The following is a 26,473-nucleotide window of genomic DNA, read 5'->3' as shown; positions in this document are numbered from 1 at the left end:
GGGACATGGGACTTTAACATGCCTTTCACTTCATTTCCAGTTAGATTTCACTGAATAATTGATTGGATAAAAGACAGAAAAAATCTAATCAAAATGTATTGGTCATGTACACAGACTTGCACATGTTATCACAAGTGCAACTAAATGCTAATGTTTCTAGCTCCAACAGTGCAGCAATAGCTATCAATACAAAACAATACACACACAGAGCCCCACCTGTTTTGAGCCCCACCTGTATAGCTAAAAAAAATGATGTTGCATGTTTTGCATGTTATTTGTGTATGTATCACATGTCAGTTTGCAACAATGTAAAAAATATATATATATATATATTGAGTTAATAAAGCCACATACGAATCTGGTCTATTTTTTGCTTTCTTGAGTAAGGCAGCTCCAAAATGCAGGTGTTTCAGCCTAGCTCAGTGATTTACGTGGTGGAGGGGCAGCCAGCAATAAATACAGAGCGTAGTGTTTGGTAATCTTCTCTAATTGCGCAGTGATTGGCTCAGTGTTCTGTCACAGCCAAATTTACAGGGAGAGCTAAAAAGTTCAAGCCCACTTGGATGCTGCCATCCAAGAAGGGCTCAAGGTCATTGGCCACAAATAAAATGACGTCAACTCACATATCTACTGTAGCTTTGCAAGCTAAACAAGCAGTCATCATCATGAATCACTTCGACAATCTACTGGCAAATGCTTTTCAATCCTTGTCATATGCAGATCCTTGACATAGGGTGGCAGGTAGCCTAGAGGTTAAGAGCGTTGGGCAATTAACTAAAAGGTTTCTGGATAAAATCTCCAAGCTGACTAGGTGAAAAATCTGTTGATGTGCCCTTGAAGCAAGGCACTTAACCCTAATTGCTCTGGATAAGAGTGTCTGCTAAATGACTGAAATGTAAAAATATGAAGCTAAATTATAGATTGGTGCTTGTCAGCCATTGGATATAAACATTACATTACACAAAAATGTGGAGATCGCAAATTCAACAATGAGTGATTTGGAAGGAATCAGTTGCAAAGCAATCACTGTTTTGCTTCCCCTGCCTGTTATTAGGTGGAGAGGTTGTGGGTCCAAGTCTGGGTTTAAGTATCTCTTTTCCAAGCTTTAAAGGATAAACATTCACATGCAACACCATGGGCCAGTAAAGGTTGAATAAAGTGGTCATGCTGTCAATCCAGCATGACTTCTGCCGCATTCAAAACAACTGGAAACTCGGAACTGAGTGAGTTCAAGACAACTGGATGAACTTCTGGAGAGAGTTTGCTGCACTGAACGTAAAGGGGCTGAATAATTTTGCACGCCCAATTTTTCAGTTTTTGATTTGTTAAAAAAGTTTGAAATATCCAATAAATGTCGTTCCACTTCATGATTGTGTCCCACTTGTTGATTCTTCACAAAAAAATACAGTTTTATATCTTTATGTTTGAAGCCTGAAATGTGGCAAAAGGTCGCAAAGTTCAAGGGGGCCGAATACTTTCGCAAGGCACTGTAAGACCTGAAAATCACTGACGTCATGATTCGACCTTGTTCCCAGTTGTCTTGAAAGCACCATAAATCCAAAGACTGCCAGAATTTGATGACAAAGTTTCATGACAAACTTTACCCACAAGAAGGACCGCCGCGCCACCTTCCTGTTCAAGTGAGCACAGCACAATGGTGAGTCCAAAAATGTGGAAAATGTATTGTATGCTGCTGCAGAAATTATGTAAAATGTCAGGGAGATATGTATACTGTAGCTGAGAAATTAATAGTAAGTGTATGTTGTGTAGTAAGCTTTTAGTAGCCCATGTGTCTCACCCTAATAATTTGTTCCCTTTCCCCCTCATAACTTAGCCTACTTTTCTGACTTGGTGGTACACATGTAGCCTATAGCCTGTTTAGAGAAATGTAATCATCAAATATTGTAAGAGCTTTTATTGTCTTCTTATATGCCCCCTTTATTTATGCTACGGTTCTGACTTGGTGTACAGGATACTGTAAGAACGGCCCATGTTCTGAATTCTGTCGTTGTACATTAAAAAGTAAACTACGTCCATCTTAGCTCACTCATTAATGTCTTAATCAAATTATGGATTGCCTCTTATCCGCTTATCATCCCTTTATGCCATAGTTTGTTCATCTCAATTGTCAGTAGAAACCACATTTGCTTAAGCAAGTCAGCCCTATCAGCTATGTTTTTAAAAAGGCAGTAAATTAGGCTAAATGTACTTTTTTGCTGCCAGACAAGGCTCCGCTGATAGCCAGGTGTAGCTAGCGATGGTGAGGATTCACTCCATTGTGCTGAAAATAAAGCTCTACTGTTGGGACAGCTTTATGTAGGCCCTAACAGTTTGCGGGCACCGTTTTTCACCGTTATAGTGCAATTAATGTATTGTTTAGCATTGTGTTGTGTAGTGGCTTTTCTGGCATGCATAAAATAAAATGAGTTTTCCACACCAAGATTGACATGCTGAAATTGCCACTGGACACATAATCCAAAATGTAAAAATAAAGAAATTAAGAAATGTTGGAATGACAAACAAACATGCACATTGCTGTCTGGATTATGATTAAAAAAAAGGAGATAAGAAATATGAAGCTTACAAACATGCAACACGCAATGGTATAGCACTAAACATGTTATTGAACAGTAAGGTCTTTCCTGAAGGCAGATTGACATATGCTTGGAGGAAATGGTCATGGAATCAATGAGACATTCTTCCGTTAGATGAAGAGAATGTGTGTATCTGTAATTGATGCGACGCGAGAGTATAAAGTGACATGATTCTTAAATTCAAATTCAGGTATGGAATGTCGCTCTGCCTTCTTAATAATACACTCAGCTTTACCATTTACTATGGATGCCTCTGTTTCCTGTGACACTGAAGTGACTTCATCCGTCATCATCCGAGTGACTGAGTACATTCCCAGTGGACAAAGATTATAAAGACGATGAATATGTGCAGTTTGTCTCATTGATTTATTGGCAATTGAACCCAGACGCATTACAAAGGCATGAATGACATTCAAGCATACGTACATCATAGCATTTTGTTTTCATCATGGCCACTGGTGTGCCTTGCCATCTACTGGGTGAAATGCTACAATGCAGTTTGTAGGTGAAGGTTTTTCCTCCAGACGAAAGTATGTACAGTTGAAGTCGTAAGTTTACTTACACCTTAGCCAGATACATTTATACTCAGTTTTTCACAATTCCTGACATTTAATCCAAGTAAAAATGTCCTGCCTTAGGTCAGTTAGGATCACCATTTTATTTTAAGAATGTGAAATGTCAGAATAATAGTTGAGAGAATGATTTATTTCAGCTTTTATTTTTTTCATCACATTCCCATTGCCTTTAAATTGTTTAACTTGGGTCAAATGTTTGGTGTAGCCTTCCACAAGCTTCCCACGATATTTTGGGTGAATTTTGGCCCATTTCTCCTGACAGAGCTGGTGCAACTGAGTCAGGTTTGTAGACCTCCTTTCTCACACACGCTTTTTCAGTTCTGCCCACAAATTGTCCATGGGATTGAGGTCAGGGCTTTGTGATGGCCACTCCAATACCTTGACTCTGTTGACCTTAAGCCATTTTGCCACAACTTTGGAAGTATGCTTGGGGTCATTGTCCATTTGGAAGACCCTTTAACTTCCTGACTTGAGATGTCTTGAGATGTTGCTTCAATATATCCACATAATTTTCCTACCTCATGAAGCCATCTATTTTCTGAAGTGCACCAGACCCTCCTGCAGCAAAGCACTCCCACAACATGATGCTGCCACCCCTGTGATTCACGTTTGGGATGGTGTTCTTCGGCTTGCAAGCCTTCACCTTTTTCCTCCAAACATAATGATGGTCATTATGGCCAAACAGTTCTATTTTTGTTTCATCAGACCAGAGGAGAGGACATTTCTCCAAAAAGTACGATCTTTGTCCACATGTGCAGTTACAAACCGTAGTCTGGCTTTTTTTTGGCGATTTTGGAGCAGTGGCTTCTTCCTTGCTGAGCGGCCTTTCAGGTTATGTCGATATAGGACTCGTTTTACTGTGGATATAGATACTTTTCTACCTGTTTCCTCCAGCATCTTCACAAGGTCCTTTGCTGATGTTCTGGGATTGATTTGCAGAACGCGTCTCCTTCCTGAGTGGTATGACGGCTGCTTGGTCCCATGGTGTTTATACTTGCGTAATATTGTTTATACAGATCCATGTGGTACCTTCAGGCGTTTGGAACTTGCTTCCACGGACGAACCAGACTTGTGAAGGTCTACAATTTTTTTTCTGAGGTCTTGGCTGATTTCTTTTGATTTTCCCATGATGTCAAGCAACGAGGCACTGAGTTTGAAGGTAGGCATTGAAATACATCCAACATGTCAATTAGCCTATCAGAAGCTTCTAAAGCCATGATATAATTTCCTGGAATTTTCCAAGCTGTTTAAAGGCACAGTCAACTTAGTGTATGTAAACTTCTGACCCACTGTAATTGTGCTACAGTGAATTATAAGTGAAATAATCTGTCTGCAATCAATTGTTGGACAAATTACTTGTTTCATGTACATAGTAGATGTCCTAACCGACTTGCCAAAACTACAGTTTGTTAACAAGACATTTGTGGAGTGGTTAAAAAACGAGTTTTAATGACTCCAACCTATGTGTATGTAAACTTCCGACTTCAACTGTATGCGTTTTGGCAGGGGTAGAAGAACAAGAGTATAAGATAACTGTATAACTAACAGACATTGCCATTCAGTTGTTTGCAGATGGTCAAATTAATAAATGGAATAACTAATGTGTATGAACAATTATGCTAAGGGCTCTATTCAATCTTTATCTAGGAAGTTCTGCATTACAGCGTGATATAAGTTGAAAGACAATGTTCCCGCGACAGAGGTGACTGCATTCCCGGTAAACGCTGCACACGTGGGCTCGATCGGAAATTACTCTTCAGCGATACAAATTAAATTGGGCTTTAAAATGCTTGTGGAAAAAAAAATGTTAGTCCACTAATGACATGGTTTATGCTATAACTGTCCAGCAGGGAGCAGCATTGCCCGCTTTTTTTTATCTGCTTTGCCTACCCAGGTCAAGTCACTGCAGAGTTGCCCAATGATTCTATCCTTCAAGACTGTCTGTCCTTGCTAACCCAATATTGTGTTGTGTTGATAAGTAGAGCCTAGAGTTTTTCTTGGTCAGGTAGTAAGTAGGTAAGTGTTTTTTTCAGCCAAGACCTTGGAATTTGTAAATAAACCTAAATGTGACACTAACCCTATATACAGTATTCCATGCAGTACATTGCAATTGTAATTGTTAACAGTTGATCTGCTCAAATTCCCACCAGGCAACCACCCCAGGTTAGGACACTGATGATGTCAGTGGATTATCAGTTCTGAGTAACGGAGTGGGTGTGACTGACTGGAAAAGACCAATCACTGACTGAGGATCTTCTGAAGGTCAAATCAGAACAATCAAGCAGTTTCATGGGATGCCAAACTGCTGCCTCTCACTGCTCCCAGTTCAGAATCAATCTCCCTGGCCCAACAAAGCCATTTGTGATTCTGGGCTTCTCTGTTGTGTGCTGTGGGAGAGACAGAAGAGAATGTTGACACTTCATCTTAGCGTTGTTGTTCTAATTATTTTTGCCCTTACGATTATTATCATTACAATAATAAGTATTACTTTTACCATGATTAGGCCTTGTAGGCTAGCTGAGAGAGCACATCCTGTTGTTATAGCTGTCTTTAAAGTAACATTGGTCTACTTCAATGTATCTCCCACCCTCTAGCTAGCTCGATGGAATACCTGTCAATTTATAGTTAATCTTTGTTTTCATTTCAACAACTTTCTACTTGTGATGTGTTAGACGCCTTGATTAAGATTGATGTAAAAAATAAAAAATAAATCCACTGGGGCTGATCTGCTTGCTCCTTTCTTACTGCAGCTTTCTGCTCCCCTGATTGCAGAATTATTGACACGTTTTTAACCTGACAATTATCTCAGGTACTTTCCCCAGGGTTTGGAAGGCGGCCCATGTGCTCCATCTCCGCAAAGGAGGTGATCCCTCCGACCTAAATAATTATCGGCCAATCTCTGAACTGTCTTGTGAAGAATTTTTTTTTTACTCTTTGATCATCTCTCAGCTTAGATCTTTCCTAGCTACGAACTGTATTCTAAGTGTTTATCAATCTGCTACGAACTGTATTCTAAGTGTTTATCAATCTGCTACGAACTGTATTCTAAGTGTTTATCAATCTGCTACGAACTGTATTCTAAGTGTTTATCAATCTGCTACGAACTGTATTCTAAGTGTTTATCAATCTGCTACGAACTGTATTCTAAGTGTTTATCAATCTGCTACGAACTGTATTCTAAGTGTTTATCAATCTGCTACGAACTGTATTCTAAGTGTTTATCAATCTGCTACGAACTGTATTCTAAGTGTTTATCAATCTGCTACGAACTGTATTCTAAGTGTTTATCAATCTGCTACGGACTGTATTCTAAGTGTTTATCAATCTGCTACGAACTGTATTCTAAGTGTTTATCAATCTGCTAAGAACTGTATTCTAAGTGTTTATAAACACTTAGAATACAGTTCGTAGCAATCTGCTTTCAGGTCAGGTCATAACACCATCTCCAATGCATCACTTTAATTGATGTGGTAAATTGTATGGACAAAAGGAAACACTGTGTTGCCCTCTTCATTGATCTGTTAGGTCCTGTACTTTTTACTGTGTATATAAACAATATTGGTCTATCTGCTAAAAAAGTACATACACCTGTATGCAGCTGACACTGTTGTGTACGCTGTTGCCCCCACGTTTTACAAGGCTCTTTCGGAGCTACAATCTGCCTTTGTGGAACTGAAATTGGTACTTAATGCAGGTAAATCCAAGTATATTTTATTTTCCCAAAACACTTAAAAATGTATCTGATGATTTATGCATGAGTACATTGGATGGTGCCCACATTGATCGTGTCCCCACTTATAAATATCTGAGCATCTGGATTGACGATATCTCTTCATAAATATCTTTATTTCTATATGGCCATTTTATTCAGAGCTGAATGCGATATTTGGTTGTGGCAAACCGCATACGATCCACTGGTTTCAAATGAAGACCATGATCTTAATTCAGCTGGCTATTGTGATTATTTTCAGGGCGAGACAACCGTGACGTTGGCCAAATGTATACGCTTTTGTTGTCTGGATTTGTTTACACTTCAAAGACATCCGCACAATATGCGTCTTCGACTACCTCCAGAGGCGGTCAGGAAGATCTAATCACAATGAGACTTTTGATTGTCTACACCTGTCGACAAATGTGGGCTCAATCAGAATGTGGACAAGATCCGCACAACAGACACATGTTAGAACAAGGTATAATAGGGGCTACTGTGTCAGTTTGGCCATGAGCTAGATCGGTCATGGAGAAAGCGACTCAGTCTGGTGCTGCCTGGAAAGGGTCATTTCTAACCCGCTGTCTTGGCTTTTACAAGGTGTGGAAATCCTCAAGACACTGCTTTAACCATGCAGTCTCCCATGGCCTTGTAGTCAGCGCCATCCTCTAAGGTAGTGTTTCCCAACTCCGGTCCTCGAGTACCTCCAACAGATCACATTTTTGTTGTGGCCCCGGACAAGCACATCTGATTCTACTTTTCAACTTGATGGTTAGTTGACTCAGGTGTTTTTGTCCGGGATTACAACAACAATGTGTGCTGTTGGGGTTACTTGACGACCACAACAAATCATACAGTCCATTTGATAATATCTACTAGTAATGAGGGTATAGGCCATGTGATTCCGTATTGAAATATGAGAGGAGATGATAAAAATGTTAAGGCTGAAGAAAAGCTCTACGCATCTATTTCCTCCCAGGGTTCCATCTTGGATAATAACAGAGCGTCACTGTCAGTCAAGCTGCCAATGATGACCTTGTCTGCCATAAATGGCTGGTAGCTCATCTTTCTCTCTCTCTATGGTAGCTTGGAACATTTATTCCCAAAAGTTCTGAGTGATACACAAATATAATATGGAAACATCACACCGTACATCAGAATAAAAGCAGAGCATTATATTTTATAAAATATAGAGCTTTAATTTATTAGTCAGCAACAACAATGGAAAGGGAAGAGAAAGTAATTTACACAAGTAATTACAATAACATCACCTCTGTGCATTGAATCTTAACTGATAGCAAAAAAGAACACAAAAAAAGAAATACAAAACCAAAAGAAATAAAAGACACCTTAAAAATACCAAGAAATTGTACAATCATTTTTTTGCTGTAACACCCTGTTTTCAACTGGAGGAGAGTAACAGGGGCCGTCTGGTTTTATTCTGGGAATGAATACTATCCCATAGTGAAGCGTGGAAAAGAGAGCCTATCAATATCTGTCGGTACATTACACATAGTAATTCTCCTCCATTCTGTTTTATGCTGCACTGAGGCTGTCCCTCATGTCTTCGCTGACGTTTGACCATACTGTACACTTGAAGAACAGAAAAACTACAACAGTTTTTTTTGTTTCATAATTACAGTACAAATACATATTCATGCACACAATGAATATTTTGGTTATTGTCACAACGTTGTTACAATGTTTTGTTGTGTAAGGAGGACATTTATTTTTTTCACATGTAAAGTCGAAGAATCCAAATGCACCGGTAAATGAAAAGAGATGGCTCTTAGTTTGAACCAACATGGCTGCTGAGTGAAAGTGATCTGGGCATTGCCATAGATTATCCATTATATTGATCAGATACTCCATTGACCTCTCTAACAATGAAAATAAATGCCTTCAAAAATGGAAGGTAGTTGGTAGGAGGCAATATCAGGTGGGACCATTCTAGCCAATGAGAAGGCAGATACGATTGTGATAAAAGGCACAACTCCGATACAAAGTGTTTTTTCTCAAAGTTGCCGGGAGGTGACGTGTCCTTCTTATATCAGTACATTCATAACAACCTTAAGCATTGCGAAACTTCTGTTCGATCAAATAAGCCACAAGTAGCAAATAAGCCATTACATTTTTTGTTAACCAAATTCTACACTTTCTTTGACCTCCATACAAAAACTCTGCTTGGTGAGAGGAAAAAAATAAGAAAAAATGGCAGGTGAAGACAGATTTTGGGCCCAGTTTTCCCTCTCGCTTCGCCTCTTCCGCTCTAGCATCGCTTGATCTCAAACTGAATTCTGCTTTGTTTTTGTTGACCAAAAGGAAATGTATTTGGCCAAAGTGTGCTAGGTTTGGCCCTGGCCAATGTTTTGAATATCTTATACCTTCCATAAGATTCAATTGAATAATTTGAAGGTAAGAGAATAATGCCCTTTGTGCACAACCTTGACCCTTTACTGTACCTCAAACTCAGTCCCATTCGATGTTTAGATTGCAAAATATACCAAACAGAGCTCGTAGACTTCCTTAAAATATTACTTTGATAAGTATCTACAGTGTTTTTTTTCTCTTCTGAGTAAGTTTACTTTCTGATTCTCACAATGTCATTTACCACAATTTAGCTGCTGAAAGGTAAGGTTTTAATCCTTTTTTCAGTCTTTGTTAAACAATCTATTCGATTGACCTGGCCATTCAATAATAACCTTAGTTTCAACCCCCCCCCCCTTCACGGACTCTGGTAATCTAGAGATGATTTCATGCATAGGCTACATGGCAACACTGTATTTTTAACAATTGGTTTGCCTGAGTTAATGGCACATACTGTACAGTGAGGAATAACCAATGAAGCCGAAAATAAATAGCATCAACCTATTAGGGGAGCCAATTATGCTTAGCAGCAACAGTATTCAACATAGTCATTTAGACAACAGGTTCACAGGGAGAATGGACAGCTAGCCAATGAGTGGGGCCATTTGTGCATCCTCTGAAATTGGAGTCAGGAGTCTTTGTCCTTATGCACGGATTGTGAGGTTACTGTATGTTCAAACACTTCCTGGTGAGCTGAGAATATGAGTATTGACATTCAGTCAAGGCAAACAAGAAACCATTATATCCCCATCTACCCCAACCCTCGGTTAACGTATCTGTTTACACAATGACCCCTTTCAGCTTACTACCAACAGAGTTTACATTCCAAACAGAGCTGTCAATGTCGAAAGATGGAAAGATTAAGATTTTTGTAATGACAGTAACAACAATAATACAATTAATAACAATAATACAATAACATTTACCCAAAAGGTACCTATACACAAAGAGCATTTTTCTATAAGTACAAAGAAATCCACAGAATGATACTATATACAACCTACAATAAATACTGTGTATCATATACTTTATTGTTGAAAGGGATGTGGGCTGTGTTTGTTTGTATGACTTGTTTTTTTCCCACTTCCATTTCTTTTATTTGTGGGTTTTGATTTTCTTTCACCTTGTCAGTCTCCTGAATTGAGTCTTTCCCAGTTTCCCTGGGGTGCGGTTGAAGTTTGGGAGAGTTGAGGGACCCCTCATGTCTCCACCTCCTCTTCGTCCTCTCCCTCACCGTGATGTCGGCGGTTGCGTGGTTTCTTCTGCTCCTTGAGCTCTTTCATGTCATTGGCCTTGATGGCTCCCATCATGGGGTCTCCCAGCTGCCAGTAGTCCTGACAGTACTGGTTGATCAGGCCCATCTCTGGCTGGCTCAGGATGGTCAGCAGGTCCTTGTACTGACCCGCGCTGGGCGTCCAAGCGCTGGACTGGAGAGCAGATGGCCCCAGTCCCCCACCCTCCACCAGGACGTTGTTGATGGCTCGGCTGGACAGGACCACCAGCTGCAGCTTGACCAGCGTGTGTTTGAAGTTCTTCTCTGTGGCCGTGCACTGGTAGACCCCGGAGTCTGAGGGCTGGAGAGAACGCAGCAGGAGACCTTGCTCTGTCTTCAGTACCCGCCCGTCAGAGCGCATCTGAGAGAGAGAGAGTTATGACTTGAATCTACAATGATGAAATGAGGCACGATGTAAAGCCAGGATAGTAACATCAGTGGAGAGGCCAAGCTGACAGCTAATCTCCTGTTCTTATTGGCAGCCCAGCACCACCAACCACCTACTATATCAATATATCAGTGTTATGTCTACCTGTACATTCTTCCACTAACATGATCCACATTGATCTGCATTTAAATACGACAGTCAATTCCACTTCAATAAAAGTGCTCTAGTGATGTTTTCCATTGTCTCTCGATGTAATTCCTGAAACATATCCAAGAGTTTGATTAGCTGCTGACAGCTTTTATACCCAGAATCAGATGGGTTGAGCAACAGCCCAGCCAATTGAGCCATGCCAATGGGGAAAGGCAGTATCCAACCGAAAAGCCAAATAAAACAGACGTTACACTATAGCTTCACAGTAAACTTCAAGAATAGCCTCAGGGGGAGAAACTATGAGCAGGTCTTATGTTGTTTTATGGATGGGCCCTCCCTTTGGGTACTGGGACAGTTTGGGCTTTATCCCTTCAGGTTGAAAACCAACCACCTGGTTATCATATCTGTATGGCTGTTATCTCTTTATTACAGTATTACATCAATACACTGACAACAGTAATACATCAATAGACTGACAACTTCAGCTTTCAGATGAAACATACTGTAGCCTGAGGAATACCCCTCAGCATCATTATGTAACAGAATGAGAAGTGCAGTCGACAGAGGGGAACATCATGTCCTTCCTGGGAGATTTACTCCTAAACTAATCCCACTTTATCTGAACAAGATCACATCCCCTGTCACGAAGTTGATGTATGGTTTGAATTACCTTAGGTCATAGTATACCAAAAACCCATATATTTTTTTAATTTAACATTTTAAATTTCACCTTTTTAACCAGGTAGGCTAGTTGAGAACAAGTTCTCATTTACAACTGCGACCTGGGCAAGATAAAGCATAGCAGTGCGACACAAACAACAACACAGAGTTCCACATGGAATAAACAAGTGTACAGTCAATAACACAATAGAAAAAAAGAAAGCCTATATACAGTTTGTGCAAATGGCGTGAGGAGGTAAGAAAATAAATAGGCCATAGTAGCAAGTAATTACAATTTAGCAAATGAACACTGGAGTGATCGATGAGCAGATGGTGATGTGCAAGTAGAAATGCTGGTGTGCAAAAGAGCAGAAAAGTAAAAACAATATGGGGAGGAGGTAGGTATTTGGGTGGCTATTTAAAGATTGGATATGTACAACTGCAGCGATCAATTAGTTGCTCAGATAGCTGATGTTTAAAGTTATTGAGGGAAATATAAGTCTCCAGCTTCAGCAAATTTTGCAATTCGTTCCTGTCATTGGCAGCAGAGAACTGGAAGGAAAGGCGGCCAAAGGAGGTGTTGGCTTTGGGGATGACCAGTGAGATATACCTGCTGGAGCGCGTGCTACGGGTGGGTGTTGTTATCGTGACCAGTGAGCTGAGATAAGGCGGAGCTTTACCTAGCATAGACTTATAGATGACCTGGAGCCAATGGGTCTAGCGACGAATACTGTATGTAGCGAGGGCCAGCCGACTAGAGCATACAGGTCGCAGTGGTGGCATATACATATAATATATAATACATCTGGGCTCAATGGGCAGAGAGTATAGATCGCAACAGTGTTTTGGGAAGAATACTAGTTTGAGTGATATTGTGTGTGTCATAGATGGCCGCTCACCTCTTTCCGGCGGTCACTGTTGTCCCTCTGCAGGTGCCACTTGATGGCGGCGTGGGGAGAACGGGCCTGGCACTCCAGGAAGGTACTGCTGCCCTCCACTCCATACTGCACCATCTCCAAGGTGTTCTTATTAGCTGAGAAAGACACCATGGCAATCATGTCACACAAAGACAAAAAAATCCAGAAGAGCAATGTTTTATTTCATATCTATTTGATGAAAATGTTGCCGTGTGATGGCATAAATAAAGTCAATGAATGGATGAGATGTATTCACCGCCACTGAAAATCTCTACTCCATCCACCCTCTGGCACACACTGGTCTTACCATTGGAGTTGAAGCCTCTGCACTGCCGGATGGGGTTCCCGTACTTCACGTCCTGCCTCCGGCTGCGTCTAAAGGGGTCAGACCAGTATTCCCGAATAAGAGAAGAGAATAAATTACCATGCAAATGCAAAGCCATTCAACATTCCATAGAGTCAGTCAACAATCTGCCATAAAACATTGCATGCAGTAGTCATTCAACGGCCTATAGTATAGAGCTTTTCAACCATTCAACAATCCATATACCGGAAGCCATTCAACAATCTATAGAGCCAGCTAACAATCCATATACATCAACCATCCAATCTATAGAAACAATTCAACATTCTAAAGGGCCATTCAACAATCTATAGAGCCATTCAACAATCTATAGAGCCGTTCAACAATCTATAGAGCCGTTCAACAATCTATAGAGCCGTTCAACAATCTATAGAGCCGTTCAACAATCTATAGATCCATTCAACATTCTATAGAGCCATTCAACATTCTATAGAGCCATTCAACAATATATAGAGCCATTCGGCATTCTAAAGAATCATTCAACATTCTATAGAGCCATTCAACAATATATAGAGCCATTCAACATTCTATAGAGCCATTCAGCAATCTATAGAGCCCTTCAACAATCTATAGAGACATTCAACAATCTACAGTATGAAGCCATTTACAATCTATAGAGGCATTCAACAATCTACGGTATAAAGCCATTTATAATCTATAGAGCCATTCAACAATCTACACTATAAAGCCATTTACATTCTATAGAGCCATTCAACAATCTACAGTATAAAGCCATTTACAATCTATAGAGCCATTCTGAGCAGCTCATGCTGATGCTCACCTCTTCTGCGAGGTGGAGTAGCGAGAGCAGGACTTTCCGTCCCAGGCGCAGTAGGGGTCCCGGGCCAGGCAGCAGTCAGCACACGCCTCCCCATACACATCACAGCGGTGGAGGGCCAGGTGGGTCACACCAAGCTCAGAAGACACGTAGAGCTGTTGCTGTGAGAGTAGAACGCAAAGGAGGATGTGAGATCCCAGCTGGATAAAGTAGGGGAATATCCAATATTTACCACAGATCAAGTCACAGTGCAGAGGGTTACAGTGGGCCAAGAGTCGGTCAAAGCTATAACAATGTAATGTGATAATATAACTATTAAAACACATGTAAATATAGTTTGCTACTTGGAAGAGTTGCGAGCACACTGGGAGAGCTCATCTTTACTGTATAACTAAGATTTCCATTGTCCCAGGACAATGCACCGTCAGCTTTTACGATCAGCTGTTTTGAATTCATCATTCTTGTCAGCCTGTGTAAAATTGTAACCCTTTCTAAGAAGGATGTCATGTCATGTATCCAAGGCCAACTATTTTAACCACAGTGAAAGACAACACTAACTTAATGCGTTTACCATATCTCTCTTTTTATTGTTTTGACCAGACTGCAGGCATTCTATGAATTGTGAAGGGAAACATTAGTTCCAGAGCTTCATATAGGTAGCTCATGGCATTCTTAAATCATTTCCCTTCATTTAATTCACTCCCTCCTCTTTATCCTACGAAATATACACCACCGTTCAAAAGCTTGGGGTCACTTAGAAATGTCCTTATTTTTGAAAGAAAAACTTTTTTTTTGTCCATTAAAATAACGTCAAATTGATCAGAAACACAGTGTAGACATTGTTAATGTTGTAAATGACTATTATAGCAGGAAACGGCTGATTTGTAATGGAATATCTACATAGGCATACAGAGGCGCATTATCAGCAACCATCACTCCTGTGTTCCAGTGGCACGGTGTGTTAGCTAATGCAAGTTTATCATTTTAAAAGGCTAATTGAAACCATTTTACAATGATGTTAGCACAGCTGAAAACTGGTGTTCTAATTTAAGAAGCAATAAAACTGATCATCTTTAGACGAGTTGTGTATCTAGAGCATCAGCATTTGTGGGTTCAATCACAGGCTCAAAATGGCCAGAAACAAAGAACCTCCTTCTTAAACTCGTCAGTCTATTCAGTTATTTACAACATTAACAATGTCTACACTTGTATTTCTGATCAATTTGATGTTATTTTAATGGACAAAAAAAAGTGTTTTTCTTTTAAAAAATAAAGACATTTCTCAGTGATTTCTAAGTCTATTAGGTAAGCTTATACAGACATGCCTACCCTTTTGGACGAAATCTTCATGGTTGTAATTGGAGTTGGAACCTGGAATGTGGAGACAATGCATTGATGAGTCTTCTAAAGTATCTTTATTGAAAATAGACGTGGATATAGGCAGAGAGAAAGAGAGAGACAGAAGAAAGACAGTGAGTGCTCACCTTGAACACCTCAACCTCCTCCAGGACCAGTTCTTCAGTCTGCAGGTCGTCTTTGGGCAGAACAATCACCTTCTGAACCGTCCCCCTGTCTGTGGCCCAGGGAAACACCTGAGAGTTAATATTACTACACACACCTACTGTGGCTTGACACTACCCTGCTTATGTAAAGGTTCATCCTCACTGCTCATTCCATCAGGCTTTACACTTCAGTACTCTTCACCTCTTTCAGACAGCTCTCTCTCAGTGTTCACCTTTGTGCTCCCCTATATGAACATCATCTCTTTCACTTGCTTAGTACTGCATGTCAACTGGCATAACGTTCTCCTCTTCCTCCCTGCGCCCCGTTCTACAGGAGCCAGGAGGTAGGAATTTCCCCCCAGACAGCCCAGCCGCGCCCCAACAGCATGGCATGTTTGATTTCTGCACCCAGGCATTCCTGAGTGCAGGATACCTGAGATTTATTATGACTCTCAATGTGCCCCAACGCAGCGATGAATGCGTGCTCCTGACGGCGGCTCAAAGGAGAGACATTCCACTGACTCCCGGCACAGTGGAGCACGGTGCACTAGTATAAAAACCCTTTAGTCTCCAAGAGATGCAGAGCAGAACAAAGACGGCACACTAAAGGGATAATGCGCGTAGGGGAGGAAAAAAAACGTAAAATCTCTACTGCTGCACTATGCTGGTGGTGAGATTAGTATAATGGATTTCATTACTGTAACCCCCCACCTCCATTCCCCCTCCTCTCACCCATTCCCCCTGACCTGCAGGTAGAGACCTCAAAGCTTTTACTTCAAGTGAATGACACAAAGGACGACCCTGTTTATTGGTTAAACATTCATTTTGACAAAAAGGGGGTCAGAAGCTTTTCTCCTGGTGATAAATGATCATGAGAAAGACACCAGGTCCATCTGGCGGAGGTTTTGTACAAAGAGTTATAGAAAGTAACGCTAATGTGACTTTATGTAGGCCTACTTTATTTCACGTGAATATAGACCAGTGACGACTCACCAGTTCCCAGGAACAGCACTTCATAGTTCCCGTCTGCGGCGGCCACCTGGTCCACAGTGATGGTGGTGAACTCGTAGTCCACGTTGGTCCGGACCACCAGGGGGCGCTTGTGCATTGGGTACACTGCATTGTACATGTTGGGGTGGTTCCTCATGAAGTTGATGACTTCGTCTGGGTAGTCTTTGGTGGACTTCATGTTGGGGGTGAACGTTCCACCTGGGCACTGTGGTTGAAAATGAAACGAGCATTAAAACGTTGCCTCTCACCACAGAAACAACAACAACCACTTATCCACAGCATCAACATGGGAGACATGAGGACTCTTATAGCAGGAGAACACGGCTATGGAGGCTAATGTTTGTGTCCTGCTTGACACACAGACAGTTTCTATTTAAAGTCTAAGTGTCTCTTATGCCAGCGTGGTTTGGTATTAACACTCATGGCCATGGGAGGGTGAGGCTCACCGTCCCAGGTCGAGGGTAGGGGATCTTCCCAGTGTAGGCGACCCACTGGTAGTTGGGCCCTTCTTTGTGGGCGAAGGGCCCATTGAAGACCTGGCGGATGTCTGCCATGGAGTAGACACACACTGCTGAGCCCCTAAACACTGAGCTGTGTGGAGAGGGGAGAGACAGACAGCTCATCGGGTTAAGAACTGAAACAACTAATAGGGACACCATATGACAACGAAAGTGTATTTAAATAATTATTCTTCAATGTTTCTAATAAAAGTTTCTGAAAACAAGTTTGACGACTCACCCCGAGACGGAAAAGACTCCGTAGATAACAGGATTCTTGGTGTCCTGGGTCGGCTGTATGTAAACGTCTCCTTAAAGAGATACACAGCAAGAATCACGTCAGTGCAAAGAGAAGGTAGTATTTACAGAGGTCCAGTCAATCCACCTTTCGCTTTTCACACCTTTTGGCAAAACCTGAACTCCCATCAGAACAGCTCTGCTCTTAGGGATGTCAAACAGGAGGAGCAAATGCACACAGTGTCTCTCCTCTCCTCTTTTAGAGGGCAGCTCAGAGGCACGCATTTCATTTCTCTTTATCATCACATGAATCGTTTCTATTTCACTTTGACCTGCGTTGCTGGAGCTCGGAGCTCAACATTTTCACTGTACCCTGTGATTAGACCTGCAACACTACATGTAGCGATTCAACTTCTAATCTAAATCTAATGTCAAGCTTTGTGTTGCTTGAAGACGTTGTGTGACCGGACCACAATCATGCAGGGGTGGCAGGTGGTTAGAGTGTTGGGCCAGTAACTGAAAGGTTGCTAGATCAAATCCCCGAGCTGACAAGGTAAAAATCTGTCGTTCTGCCCCTGAACAAGGCAGTTAACCCACTGTTCCTAGGCCGTCATGGTAAACAAGATTTTTGTTCTGAACTGACTTGCCTAGTTAAATAAAAAATGCGGTGGGCTTGATGGAATTGGAGATAAACTAGCCTAGCAGTGAGGATGGGGTCAAAATGAAAGGAGGAGAAGATGTGGCTAGCCTTTTCCTCCAGGGCTGTACGACTGACATCCATCATACTGCTGACAGAAACAGGAAGGGTAAGCCCATGACACATCTTTACAGAGCAACAGGAAACTAACAGAGACAAACGTCCACAGGATTCCTCCCTAGGCCAAGATGAAGGCTACAGTACTGTCTGTACAGTACACAATATGATAAAACAAAAACAAAGCGCTTCAGAGACCACACCCTTGAACAGTAAGCATTCTATCCAGTAGCGGATATTCCCAACTGAACCCAGAGGGTAATGAAACTCATTATTGAGCATCTATGTATGCAGAACAATTAATAGAAAAGACCAAACTGGGACACCATGTAAAGATATATAGCAAGGAAACCCACACAGTCGCCTGGGTGTCTAGGTTTGAGTGAGACAACATGATTGCTGTGTCACCTGAGAGTTTTCTCCGGAATCTGAGTTATTTAATATGTGACGAACAGACACTTTCCACTTCCGGTGTCCAAGGTTGGCATGGGTGGCAGTTGGGCTTTGTTCTAAGCCCTAGAGCAGGGGTGTCAAACTCAATCCTAGTGTCTGCTGGTTTTTGTTTTTTCCTTTCAATTAAGCCCTACACAACCAGGTGAGGGTAGTTCTAAACTAATCAGTGACCTTAATTAATCAAATCAAGTACATTGGAGGAGCGAAAACCTGCAGACATTCCCCCCGTGGAATGAGTTTGACACGTGCCTTAGAGGAAGATGCAATCATACCTCACATGCCTCTGGGGGTCCCAGAGAGAAACTCCAACCAGTTTATTTCTGGTTGGAGCCCAGGTGGCTGCAGAAGGAGACCTACTTTAGATCTGATTGGCCTCCGGCCAATAGTGATTGTCTCTCCTTGCTGGCCTGCTTTCTGACTGGCCCACATTCTCCTCTCAGGAGTCACATCCACCTCACAGAACAGAACTCAATAGTAAGTCAGACTACTTGTGTGCAGTAGGGGAATGGCCATTGGCCAGAGGATAAAGACACTGCATGTCTACATGCAAGAGCCTGTGAAGAGCCTGTGAGAACTCAAATTGAAAGCATTATCATGCAATGGACTCCAATGAGACGTATGATAAATTCTGCTAGTCTACAATTCTTCCTTTTGCGTAGACTGGGCACATTGTTATTCACTAGGATTAGCAATTCGACATACTTAATAGAATACAGAGAGAAAGGCTGTCAGGGTTGTCATATAACAGATGAGCCCCACCAAGAAACACAGCTGTTCCACTACAGGAAGTGATGAATCAGATACCGTAGACTACACTGCAATCACAAACAGCCAGAAAACCAGAGCTATCATTAGCTCAATACAGTTGGCTGTTTGAGTCTGTTGTCTCCCAAAAATGTTATTATTATTATGAAAAAAGCTACTTGATTTGAAATTGAAATATTCTGACAGGGCAGAGAAGAGTTGGCAACAGGAAGGCTTCTCACGTGCATGTTAGTAAGAGCTGTGAGTGAATCCAGACTCCAAACTGCCCTTTCACCTTCCTACTTTTGCAAGGCAATAAAAATCCTGTCTTAACATTTTTCGTTTCCTCAAAAGTATGAATGTATTTTTCCTGGAGCTTAGCGTGATATTGCCCTCTACCTCTCCCCCTTCTCTTTCAGTCTTTCTTTCCCTCTACCACTCTTGTTCATCTCTCATAAAGTCTTCTCTGTGAAATCCATGCGCAGGTACCTGCGGATTGTTGAAGCAGTGAGATTGATTAGAGTAGCTTCAAAAGTGTAAATATTGTTGATGCTCAATTTCATGCAATGCACTTCCTTATTTATATAAAACCATACAATCTAAACCTTTACAGTATCAATTTCTATAATTGCTTTGCATTATTCATTTTGACATAGAATACAAGCACATGTGCCTGGATAAGGGCCTCTACCTTGTGTTTCAATTTACCGGGGGTCATTTGGGTGCAAGTTCTCAAGTAGAGCCAAATCTTTAACTCTTCTCAACTGTAAAACTCTCTGGGTCTCTGGCGTCCGAAGCTAACAGCAGTCACACATAAAACTGTTGCCACACAAGGAATACAGCTGGGCTGGAATGCTCATCAAAGTTCACAATAATTACCCCAAGGTCCTATAGGTACCCCTAGGTCCTAACTCCACCGCCACCATGGGGCACCATGGGGCACTCAACGTTGAAAACGTTGACATCTGCCAACCGCTCGCCCACACGACACCATACGACACTGTGGTCTGCGGTTGTGAGGCCTGTTGGATGTACTGACCAATTCTCTAAAACAACGTTGGAGGAGGCTTATGGTAGAGAAATGAAAATTCAATTATCTGGCAACAGCTCTGGTGGACATTCCTGCAGTCAGCATGCGAATAGCACACTCCCTCAAAACTTGAGACATGTGTGGCATTGTGTTGTGTGACAAAACTGCACACTTTAGAGTGGGCTTTATTGTGCAAAGCACAATGTGCACCTGTGCAATGATAATGCTGTTTAATCAACTAATTCTTGATGTGTTAGACCTGTCAGGTCGATGGATTATTTTGTCTCACTAACAGGGATGTAAACACATTTGTGCAAAACATTTGAGAGAAATAAGCTTTTTGTGCATATGGAACATTTCTGGGATCTTTTATTGCAGCTCATGAAACATGGGTGGGACCATCACGTTGCATTTATATTTTTGTTCAGTGTAGAAGGCACATAGAACTTGTTGCCCTGCAGTACTGGAGTAATCCTTCCATCCTTATTCTCCCCTGTCAACACCACAACCTGAGCATGGACCGACAGATGTAGGATCTTCATTGGATCACTCCTTTGTTGCTGAGAATTTTTGTGGCACAGCAGGAACAGCAAACTTGTAGTGCATTCAAGGTTTAAAAATACTTCTAAAGTTTGTCATTTCCACTTTAAAATGTCAGCCCTAACACCCCCTACAAAATACACTACATGACAGAAAGTATGTAGACACCTGTTCGTCAAACATCTCATTCCAAAATCATGGGTTTTGGAATGAGATGTTCGACGAGGGGGAGTTAGTCCCCCCTTTGTTGCTATAACAGCCTCCACTCTTCTGGGAAGGCTTTTCACTAGATGTTGGAACATTGCTGCAGGGACTTGCTTCCATTCATCCACAAGAGCATTAGTGAGGTCGGACACTGATGTTGGGCGATTAGACCTGGCTCGTAGTCGGCATTCCAATGAATCCCAAAGGTGCTCGATGGAGTTGAGGTCAGGGCTCTGAGCAAGCCAGCATCCCGGAGTCACCTCTTCACTGTTGGCATTGAGACTGGTGTTTTGTGGGTACTATTAAATTAAGCTGCCAGTTGAGGACTTGTGAAGCGTCTGTTTCTCAAACTAGAAACTCTAATATACTTGTCCTCTTGCTCAGTTGTGCACCGGCGCCTTCCACTCCTCTTCCTATTCTGGTTAGAGCCAGTTTGCTCTTTTTTGTGAAGGGAGTAGTACACAGCGCTGTACGAGATCTTCAGTTTCTTGGCAATTTCTCGCATGGAATAGCCTTCATTTCTCAGAACAAGAATTGACTGACGAGTTTCATAAGAAAGTTATTTGTTTCTGGCCATTTTGCACCTGTAATCAAACCCACAAAGAATCAACAACAAGTGGGACACAATCATGAAGTGGAACGACATTTATTGGATATTTCAAACTTTTTTAACAAATCAAAAACTGAAAAATTGGGCGTGCAAAATTATTCAGCCCCTTTACTTTCAGTGCAGCAAACTCTCTCCAGAAGTTCAGTGAGGATCTCTGAATGATCCAATGTTGACCTAAATGACTAATGATGATAAATACAATCCACCTGTGTGTAATCAAGTCTCTGTATAAATGCACCTGCACTGTGATAGTCTCATAGAAATGTGGCAAAAGGTCGCAAAGTTCAAGGGGGCCAAATACTTTCGCAAGGCACTGTATATATTCACAACATAATTCACATTTCCTGTTGCCGCAGGATTACTTTCCTGCTGTAGCAAACTGGCTCAAATGAAGATCCTACACCTGTATTTAGACCAGATATTATAACCCATCAGTAAACTGGAGACTTGGCATGGAGCTCACCTATACCCAGTTAAACACATGCACTTCCTGGGGGTACAGTGCCTGGCAGGAGTGGGCAGTGGCCACTGGCATCAGGTCTGTCTGACCTTTGCTTCCTAGTTCGGGACGTACTGTATGGATGTACTGTATGGACAGCCTGTTGCTAAGCTGCGTCTGCACTGTTCATTAGGAGACTGCAACAGCCCATGTCTTTACACATTTACAGCTTTATTAAAGTACTATCCTGAACGGTGCACTGTACATGTGAACCAGTGCCAGCTCTCCACACTCCTCTAAACCCAGTGTGCACGGCATGCCTGTGTCAACACTGAGCCGACTAATAAAGACACAAAGTAGTTTATAACCGTAGAGTACGCTGCTCACGGTTTGGATATCCTTTCATTTACTTGGGCAAAATGGTTATATAGCACCAGTAGCTGGGTTTACATACAATTGCCACAGATTTTCATGCAAACATTCTAAAAATCTGTGCATTTTCCAACCAGTGGTGTGTTTCCACCAAACGGACTTGTTGCAGATAAAGAATCAGTGTGTGATGACGTAGTGCACACAAAATGTACTTCTTCGCTTCCATGTACTTAATACAAATCTAAAGTTCAATGTGTTTCCATCACATTTTAAACTCTACCAATAGTTTAGTCACTGTTGCACAAAACTATAACTGTTGCATTAAACTGTTGCATTAAATAGAAATGTGCCTACTGGCGAGGCATGTGCGCTCTAGCCCAGCCCCCCCCCCCCCCCCATTATTGGAAAGGAGATCAAGATCACTGTGCACTTTCCTCTCTGTAACTTATTTCATATTTAGCCTAATAGGCTGCATGGTTTCCCGAGTCGTAGTGGGAGGAATACAGACCATGTCTGTATTCCGTGACTCCAAGTTGACTTCGATATGATAGTTGTTATATCAATATTTGCGGATAAAGGCATTTCCATTGCCATTTCTCGCGTATTTAATTTCACCGACCATGTTGAACTAACAAATGGTCTGTCGGCATTTAGAAAGTTGTACCGAAACGTACTGTTTCCATCGCAGCTTTAGTGATTTTATTTTAATATACGGTATGACTTAACTCGCATAAAAACTTGGGATGGAAACGTTACTGAGAGAGAAAAAAAATTGCAAGACTAATGCACACGCAAGCAGAATGAATCAACCATAACCTACACCGTAGTTCAATTAGGCATAATGCGCACTCTGGGACTATAAACAGAGGTCAAATAGAAAGCAACACAAGCTTTTCATTCTTGAGGTTAGAACTTGTCTACTGTAGGCTCGGTCTTAGAATAATCAGAACTCTTATCATTCCAACATTCTATTTGGAAGCAGTGAGGCAGAGATAGAAAGACATGGTAATGGGCTTGACAGTCCTGCCTGGCTACTTGATCTGTCTGCCACGAGGCAGCAAGCCCCTCATATCCAGTCTATGACAGGATGGGAGTGCTTCCCAGACACCTTTTACTGCACAGCAAGGAAAAAGGAGTCTTTTGTTTGAGACATCTTGAAAGAAAATAACAACTATAGTACCGGAGTGTGCGCAATTCCCATTACAGCATGCCGTATGGGCCACAGGAGGATTGAGAGGAGGTTGTGTAATGGAAGAGGCTGCCATATGGTGCAGAGACTGGGCTGTGTGCAGTGCAGCGCAGTGTAGTCAGGCACTTGTCAGGTGGTGGTATGCAGAGCTAAAACTGGCCTTAGATGAGCCTGGTTGGATAGTGCTTGCAGGGTTATGAAAGACAGGCAACACCAGCTAGTTCCTCTATCAAGGGTGGGCATTTCCAGTCCTCAGGGGCCTGATTAGTGTCACAGTTTTGCCCTAGCCCCAGCTAACACACCTGACTCCAATAATCACCTAATCATGGTCTTCAGTTTAGAATGCAATATGATTAATCAGCTTTAGGGGATGGAGAAAAAGTGTGACACCATTCAGGCACCCGAGGATTGGAGTTGCCCACCCCTGCAACTGGTCTGGAGTCAGTTCCATCACCATCATCTTTAACTGGTCTCTATTTGACACAGTTTTAATACCGATGAGAAACCTCAAGATATTCAACAGGCTGTCTGGTTCCTCGTTCCTTACTTTGATGTGGATAGCGGATGAAACCACAGTAAAGGGGAGGAAGGAGAACTCACGGAGCTCGTCGAAGTGCGTCTCAATCCCGTCGGCCCCCGGCACTGAGCAGATGAGCCGTGCCTTCAGGAAAGTGCTCCACTTGTTGACCAGGCAGCAGTGTCCACCATCATCATTCTGCAGAGAGGGGGAGAAAACACAGTCTTCATCACACACACACTCACATCCTCTGTCCAAAAACAAACAGGTGGAGCCACCCACATACATTGTACATATTTTAAAAAGCAGGCCGGTTTTGAGAGCGGCCCTGCAAAACGTTGAGAAATGCTTAGTTGTGGGGGGATGAGATGGTAAACACTGTCTCCTCTTATTTAGAGCCTCTCCCATCTGTCATGGAGCAGGGCCAAATTCCAGTCAAACCCAGTAGATGTGATTTAGAGGTTTCCTCCTCCTTAACCAACACATTCTCCTTCAGGCACGTTCCACTTTGATGGGGAAAACACACTGCCGTGTCATATATTTAAAAAATATTGCTGTAGCAAATTGTTTTCACCACATATAACATTTTAATACCCACATGACTGTTGTAGGCCTGTACATACTGCACACTACCTTCTACACACATGTATTTGGAATAAATCCCTAAATGGGATTTGAAATTGTTTTCACTACATTTTTAGAGCAACTACGCTGTACAGTTGTTCATGTTTTGGGGTATGAGGAGTGTATAGAGCCAATAAAGTGACTGGCATTAAGAGCATCCAGATGTGTATGGAAGTGAGAATGATAGAACAGCATCCCTGGGGACCAGTGTAAAAAACATTGAGAGGGGAATGAGTGTTTGTGTGCAGGGTCACTGCCTCACCCATTCAAATAAACACAGTGGTGAGCTGTGGAAGAACTGGAGCATGGTGACTAACTGAATAAACACTACGCTCTCCATGTTTGTAAGCTAAGCCCAGAAAGATGCATCCTAAGCTCCAAGTATACCCTACAGGGGACAAACACATTCCCTGTTATTCGTTTTTTGCTGTTCTTCTCAATTTGTAGCTCTGGGGGTAGAAGGTCAGGGCCGTGCTTTTATTAAGACAGTGTGTGGTTAATTACCACAGGCACTAGAGAATAATGATGTCGAAGAGCTGCTGGGCTGGTTTAGAGGCTCTGGACTTTACCAAGCTGTTAACTGAATACCTAATATACTACATCCTTTAGAGTTTTTTAAGACTACCAGTCAGGAGAGGTCAGAGGATCATGGGGTCTTAGGTCAGAGTACCATCTCATGGACAGAGGCATGCATTGTACACAGGAAGGTTAAATAGACATGTGGATTTCAGCGAGTTAGTGTTAGACTAACACAAGTAGTTCCACACCCAGGAAGTCCCGACAAAACTGATTCCTTTCCCTTTCTTAAAGAAACTAGGGTTTATTTGTCATGTTGTGCATGTCACATGTATTGTTATTTGACAGTTCTGAGGTGAACGTGGCCTCATTATTAATACACTCCATTCTGAGGCTGTGCTCACCAGGCAGATCCGACCGATGCGGGCCTGAGTCACGGGACTCTGGCCCATCTCAGCAGACGTCTCACGGAAGAAGAAGTAAAGCTTGTCGTCATTCCTCTCTGCGCTGTCAGGGATGAGCTGCACATGGACAAAGGACGGGTCTGGAAGAAGGAGAGAGAGAAGGAGTGCGAGAAGCTTAGGAGGAGATACATTTCACTGAACATCTGGTTAATATCATTTACAAACTGTCTGCATTCCGTGTTTAATAAAGGATTAGAGTTTGTAAACATGAACATGATTAAACTTTTCAATAGTTTCGGCTCACATGTTGACAAATGGCACTTTCAAATCCGTGCCATCCCATGCATAAATTACAGCACAGTATAGCATAGACAAGCTCTTGTATAACACATATCTCGAGTGCCAAAGAAGCCATTTATTTATTTACCATTTAACCATCTGGAGTTATACTGGTCTGTACGCATGGCGGTCTGTTTCCCAGTACGGAAGATGGCAGAGTCTGTTCCCATGAAGTCAATGTAGACCCCAGCATAGAGTTCACCGTCTGAGAGAAAAGGAAAAGAGAGACGGAAGGACAGAGGGAGAGAGAGAGAGAGAGAGAGAGAGAGAGAGAGAGAGAGAGAGAGAGAGAGAGAGATTAAATCGGCTGAGCCAAATACTTTTGACTCTTTGATATTAAGCCAGCCACACCCTTGGCATGAAGGACTGAGGCTCTCCTTACGCAGAACCCCCCACCCCCATAATTAAACCTTTAGTCTCTGGCAGGTCCCCTGACAGGACCCTAGTGCCCAATACCTCAGGACTTTCCATCCCCTACGTCCAGATACATATCTTTAGACTGTCATCATCACGGTGCCTGTGTAAAAGACATCTTTAGCACATAATGTGGACAAAGACAGATGAACAACACACATTATATTACACAATCATACATAAGGAAGATTGCATGGTTTGCCACTAACCAGGCCTTTTAAAGTTATGTACAGAGAAGGAGGACCATAGTCTTGTTAGTCAGTGGGGAGGCTGGGTGTTGGTCCTTCAGTTGCTGGTTGGGC

General features: G+C 42.1%; 1 protein-coding gene across 4 annotated transcripts in view; it reads right to left on the bottom strand.

Annotated features, from left to right (window-relative positions):
- Window positions 1-8,056: 8,056 nt before the first annotated feature.
- The window catches only part of LOC139413355 (semaphorin-3F-like), a 97,055-nt gene continuing 78,638 nt past the window's right edge, over window positions 8,057-26,473 (bottom strand). For 2 of the 4 annotated variants that reach the window (XM_071160613.1, XM_071160615.1), the window contains 12 exons: window positions 25,846-25,962; window positions 25,419-25,558; window positions 23,958-24,072; window positions 17,027-17,096; window positions 16,735-16,879; window positions 16,271-16,493; window positions 15,260-15,348; window positions 15,105-15,146; window positions 13,780-13,936; window positions 12,941-13,024; window positions 12,616-12,749; window positions 10,301-10,879 (listed from right to left, as the gene is read on the bottom strand). In XM_071160613.1, coding sequence (XP_071016714.1) covers window positions 10,445-10,879; window positions 12,616-12,749; window positions 12,941-13,024; window positions 13,780-13,936; window positions 15,105-15,146; window positions 15,260-15,348; window positions 16,271-16,493; window positions 16,735-16,879; window positions 17,027-17,096; window positions 23,958-24,072; window positions 25,419-25,558; window positions 25,846-25,962 — 1,751 coding nt within the window. In that variant the 3' untranslated portion in view covers window positions 10,301-10,444. Of the gene's footprint in view, window positions 10,880-12,615; window positions 12,750-12,940; window positions 13,025-13,778; window positions 13,937-15,104; window positions 15,147-15,259; window positions 15,349-16,270; window positions 16,494-16,734; window positions 16,880-17,026; window positions 17,097-23,957; window positions 24,073-25,418; window positions 25,559-25,845; window positions 25,963-26,473 lie in introns of all 4 variants that reach the window. The other 2 variants (XM_071160614.1, XM_071160616.1) reach the window with 2 other exon arrangements.

This window comes from Oncorhynchus clarkii, chromosome 7, assembly GCF_045791955.1.
Source record: "Oncorhynchus clarkii lewisi isolate Uvic-CL-2024 chromosome 7, UVic_Ocla_1.0, whole genome shotgun sequence".
NCBI classification, from domain to species: domain Eukaryota; kingdom Metazoa; phylum Chordata; class Actinopteri; order Salmoniformes; family Salmonidae; genus Oncorhynchus; species Oncorhynchus clarkii.
This window is presented reverse-complemented; position numbering and strand designations above follow the sequence as displayed.